The sequence below is a fragment of the Sinocyclocheilus anshuiensis genome, unplaced genomic scaffold (assembly GCF_001515605.1).
Source record: "Sinocyclocheilus anshuiensis isolate Anshui unplaced genomic scaffold, SAMN03320099.WGS_v1.1 scaffold394, whole genome shotgun sequence".
NCBI classification, from domain to species: Eukaryota; Metazoa; Chordata; class Actinopteri; order Cypriniformes; family Cyprinidae; genus Sinocyclocheilus; species Sinocyclocheilus anshuiensis.
Window position 1 is genome coordinate 478,954 of NW_015542343.1, and position 5,767 is coordinate 484,720.

General features: G+C 33.6%; 1 protein-coding gene across 1 annotated transcript in view; it reads right to left on the reverse strand.

Annotated features, from left to right (window-relative positions):
• The window catches only part of LOC107691261 (FERM and PDZ domain-containing protein 4-like), a 65,549-nt gene that overhangs the window by 12,266 nt on the left and 47,516 nt on the right, over positions 1-5,767 (reverse strand). Inside the window, exons 9-13 of the mRNA XM_016489774.1 lie at positions 4,906-5,015; positions 4,703-4,822; positions 2,434-2,570; positions 1,134-1,260; positions 160-249 (exon numbers count right to left, since the gene is read on the reverse strand). Coding sequence (XP_016345260.1) covers positions 160-249; positions 1,134-1,260; positions 2,434-2,570; positions 4,703-4,822; positions 4,906-5,015 — 584 coding nt within the window. The remainder of the gene's footprint in view (positions 1-159; positions 250-1,133; positions 1,261-2,433; positions 2,571-4,702; positions 4,823-4,905; positions 5,016-5,767) is intronic.

Here is a 5,767-nt window from a genome sequence, read left to right on the forward strand (position 1 = left end):
AACAAAAAAAAAAAAAAAAAACAGACTTCATATGCTATGAAATTTAAATGTAGTTTACGTAGTTTATTCTGAAATACACCTGAAGCTTTAAACTCTGGATCTGCATTGAAAGCCTCAGCTGCTGATGTAATGACTCTGAATGTGTGTCTGTGCACTTACGACCAGCGTGGACTTGAACACTTGTCCTCCGTACAGCCGGAGATCACTCAGATATTTCAGGTAGTGGACCTTCGCCTGCAATGCCGTCAGCTTCAACACACAGCACAAATCCCAGCAGAATTAGGGAACAGAAAGTGTAAATCACAGAAACAGAGCACTCTTTCTTCTTCTTTTTGAATATGTGCCTCTGGGAAAAACAAGTTCAACTATAGGTTTAATTGCAAAGACAGACTGTGCTCACAAGATGCTTTATCACAATACTAAAGTGCAATGCACTATAACATAACATATAATGCAGTACATTATATCTGATGGTTTATTACATTTTAATCATAGTTTTAATTTAATTTAATATTATATCTGCTTATATCTCACATATATTCTAAAAAATTAAATAAAAAAATATATATATTTTTTTAGCATATTCAGTATCATACTGTATATAAGCAGATATAAATATAATTAAAAATAACATGCATATACACACATTATAACAAACTTGTTATAGTTATATATATATAATGTATGTGTGTGTATTTATATATACATAATAAATATACACAGTACACACATATTATGCAAACAAAAACTTATTTTGGATGCAATTAATTGCGATTAATCATTTGACAGCACTAATAGAATAGAATAGAATAGAATAGAATAGAATGGAATATTTATATATGCTTATACAAGCGATATATATCAATAAAAATATAAAATGTATATATTTAACTACAAGTCTATTTATATATGCTTGTATATGCCAGAAATGTCTAAATAAAGTGTTATATTCAACAACATACAGTATTAGTCTTTGCTGTGATAGCTCGTGAAATTTCACTGGTACTGCTATTGTGAAAATCCTAAACCTTATTATAATATGCATTGAGAAATCTGGATTTTCAAAGGCAGCTGAAAAGATCGATTGTAATTCCACTTTTCATATGTACATCAAGCTGTGAAAGTTTCTTCACCTTTTTGCCAGGAGGCACCAGGTTCTGGTTGGTTTTCAGGATGTGTGTGAGCGCTTTCTTGATGTTCTTCTCTTTCATGCTGGACAGAACCGCTGGAGGCAGAAACTGCGCCAGACCCCACTCCTTTCTGTAAAGACACAAGAGCTTTCACGCTGAATTCAAACGCTCGTCACATCAGTCAAACGCCTTCCATCTTTTCTTCTCATTTAAAGGAAGCGCCACCAGAAACTTTTGACTCGCCCTCATGCATTTCAAACCCGAATCATTTTCTTTCGTTGGTGAAACACAAATTGAGAAGGTTAGGAAGAACATTTGAGCTTCTGCTGTCCAAAAAAATGTAAAAATATTTGTCAAAGTTGTAAAATAAAGATTATTGGAGTGCATTTTTTCAAGAAAATACTATCAGTCTTTTGTGTACTTCAGAATTTCACATCTAATTCAGTGTTACTTGCCATTTTTTTTAATTATTTGTGGACTTTACTAGCAATTTCTGAGTGAAAACCTTTTTTTTTTTCTCAGTGTACAGCGAAGGTTTCTCTCCATAAAAGACCAAAAAGCACCAGAAAAAAAGTAATGCATTTTCTGTTTTAATTTTCATTTTCATTACATTTTATTAGTTTTTATCATTTTTTTTTTTTTTATTTTCTTATTTTAAAATGTTTCCTTTTTCGTTTGAATTTTTGTTAAAGTTTTAGTAATTTTGTTGTGCCTTTGTCATTTTTATTAGTTTTTTTATTGTTATATATTTTAGTATTTTTTATTTCAGCTCTAGTTATTTTAGCACATCAAGTTAAATTAAATTAAAATAAGAAATATTCAACATTAAAATAAGAAATATTCAACTAGCTGAAATAAAATAATTTTTTAAATATTTTATACCTGTTAACGCTTATTTTATTTCATTTCAAGTACAAAAACCATTTATAATTTTAGTTTTAGTTAACTATAATAACCCTGACTATGTTCCAAGTCTACTTGTATGAAGTTATATGACAACAGACTGAAATTTAATCTTTAACCAATTTTAAGTGCTTGAGAAGTCAAATACATTTCTGTAATGCCTGTTAGTGCATATGGACTACTTTCATTTTTGTCCTTTAGAGAGTTTGATAGTCACTGCGCAGAAAAAAGCTGCATGAAGACTAAATTCTTTTTTTTGTGTGTGTTCCACAGAAAAAGACAACAAAAATCAACTCCATACAGGTTTGGAACCACATGAAGACAAGTATAAAACCAATTTTAACAGTTGTCTGTACTACTCCTTTAATTGTGAGCATAGACATGAATGTTGAGCACTCACTCGATGTATTTCAGTGAGACTTTCTGCGTTTGTTTGGTGCTGAGCGTCAGGATGTACATCTGAAGAGCAGCCAGGCGAAGTGCCGTGTCGTATTTGAGCTCAGAGCCGAAACGCTCCTGCACCACATCCTTACAGCTCTGCATTCAGACGAGCAGAGAACCAGAATTAATACACAGTGTGCTTTAGCAGACATAACCTTTCTCTCAGACATGACACACTGAAAGGAACAGTTCAGCCAAAAACGAAAGTCTGCTGAAGATTCATTCAACCTCAGGATGAGTTTGTTTCTTCAACAGGTTTGGAGAAATGTAGCATTGCATCAGTGTCTCAGCAATGGATGCTCTGCAGTGAATGGGTGCCGTCAGAATGAGAGTCCAAACAGCTGATAAAAACATCACAATAATCCACAAGTAATCCACACCACTCCAGTCCATCAGTTAACATCTGGAGAAGACAAAAGCTGAAACTAATCCAGCATTAAGATGCTTTTAACTAAAATACCAGTCCATAATCCATAATAACGTGAATCAGGAGAGAAATCTGCACAGATCAAGCAGCGTTTACAAGCCAAAACAGCTCTAAAAAAATATGTGGCTGGATTTTGATGTGAGAGACAACAGGAGATTATGTGTTTTCGCTGTTCTGGACTGTTTTGGCTTGTAAACGGTGCTTGATCTGTGCAGATTTCTCTCCTGATTCAGACCAGAACACTTTTTCACTGGAAGAAAAGTTATGGATTATGGACTCATATTTTAGTTAAAAATGTCTTGATGATGGATTTGTTTCTTATAAACACGCAGCAATTTTTTTCTCTTCTCAAGATGTTAAAGGGATAGTTCACCCAAAAATGAAAATTCGGTCATTAATTACTCAGCCTCATGTCGTTCCAAACCCGTAAGACCTCCGTTCATCTTCGGAACACAAATTAAGATATTTTTTGATGCATTCCGAGAGCTCTCTGACCCTCCTATAGACAGCAAGGATCCTTACACGATCAAGGCTCAGAAACGTAGCAGGAGATCGTTAAAATAGTCCATGTGACATCAGTGGCTCAACCATAATTTTACGAAGCTACGAGAATACTTTTTGTGCGCAAAGAAAACAAAAATAACGACTTTATTCAACAATTCGTTCAGATCAAAGCGTAAACAGCGTACGGTGCTGCTGACACAGAATAGCATACGTTGTTTACGTATGTGATACTCTCCAAAATATCTTAATTTGTGTTCCCGAAGATAAACGAAGGTCTTACGGGTTTGGAACGACATGAGGGTGAGTAATTAATGACAGAATTTTCATTTTGGGCTGACGGCACCCATTCACTGCAGAGCATCCATTGCTGAGACACTGATGCAATGCTACATTTCTCCAAATATGATGAAGAAACAAACTCATCCTAATCTTGGATGACCTGAGAGTGAGTACATTTTCAGCACATTTTCATTTTCGGGTGAACTATTCCTTGAATATTAATCCCAAGTAGGGCTGGACAACAAACAACATTTTGCTTCACTGTTTATACTGCATTAACGCCAACTATATTGTAAACAATATATACTTTTAAAGTGCTACATCTTTCCTTACTATTTACAGTAGCAATTTTACATGCATATGCTGATTATTTTGTATTACACTGCATCTTCTAATTGCACAAACATTGGATGAAGTAACTGAAGAACAAACATGTGGAATGTAAACCTTATTAACAAACAAACTGTGAAAGAAATGCATGATAGGTTTCTGATATGTGACCCTGGACCATAAAACCAGTCTTAAGTGTCAATTTTTTTTTAAATGAATTTTGAGATTTATACATCATCTGAAAACGGAATAAATAAGCTTTCCATTGATGTATGGTTTGTTAGGATAGGACAATATTTGGCCGAGATACAGCTATTTGAAAATCTGGAATCTGAGGGTGCAAAAAAATCTAAATATTGAGAAAATCGCCTTTAAAGTTGTCCAAATGAAGATCTTAGCAATGCATATTACTAATCAAAAATTAAGTTTTGATATATTTACGGTAGGAAATTTACAAAATATCTTCATGGAACATGATCTTTGCTTAATATCCTAATGATTTTTGGCATAAAAGAAAAAATATATTATTTTGACCCATACAATGTATTGTTGGCTATTGCTACAAATATACCCCAGCGACTTAAGACTGCTTTTGTGCTCCAGGCTCACATATATCAGGCTGAACAATATGGAGAAAAGACTGAAAACTAACGTCCATAAACTGAGCTGAACGTCACAGATGTGTTACCTGAACGTAGAGGTAATCGAACGCAACAGCATCTCTCCTGAGAAGATCCACTGGATCTTTTGGAAGGAAACTGATGCGGAAAAAGCACTTCATCTTATGCGAGCCCGGCCTTTGGGTCACCTACAAAACAAGAAATCATGATCATATTTCTCTGTACTCTGTCTATCTATTCTCTCATCATATTTAACTGCTTGTAAACAAACCTGCATTAGCATCTCCTGCTCGTGCAGAAGCATTAGCTTTGTTGCAGATCCTTCCATCTTGTGCTCCAGCGTCAGAGAGAAGTGCTCAATGCTTTTACACTGGGTAGATTACTGGGAAATTGTAGTCCATTACTGATTACATGATGAAAATTGTACTGTAGTAAGTAACAATCTATTAGATTACTCATTTTAGGTCATTTATTCTGAGTACTTTTTAATTACTTTTAAAGTACTAATTGTTTATCACATAGATTTAAATGGGATTATTGTGTACCATATAAATTCCATTCTTTGTTTTCAACAACATGAAGTGCATTAAATATCACGTTACATCAGTGTTTCCCAGACTGGAGTACAGAAAAAAAAAAGAGGAATTATGGAGAATCAATAAACTATGAATAATTCACTGCTATTGTTTGGATATGTAGTCATGTAAAGTATCCATAAAGTAACTGTAATCCGATTATGAGCATTTTAAAATGTAACAATCAAATTACAAGCAAGTCAGATTAATTAATTTTGAAATTAATATTTGCTTTCGTACATAAGTGTACACATTTGTACATTTTGCATAGCCTATTTGTGTAATATCAGACTTGTCAATTATCAGTTTTCAAAACATGTTTGGTTTACTTTTTTAAAATTAATATCGCATAAAATATGCTAACGTTTAAAGGTTTGAGCTCTGTAAGATTTTTGGGGGGCTCACCAAGGCTGCACTTATTTGATCAAAAATACAGTAAAATATTTGTGAAATATTTTTACAATTTAAAATAGCTGTCTTCTTTGTGAATATCTGTTAAACTGTAATTTATTTCTGTGATGCGCAGCTGAATTTTCAGCATCATTACTCCAGTCTTCA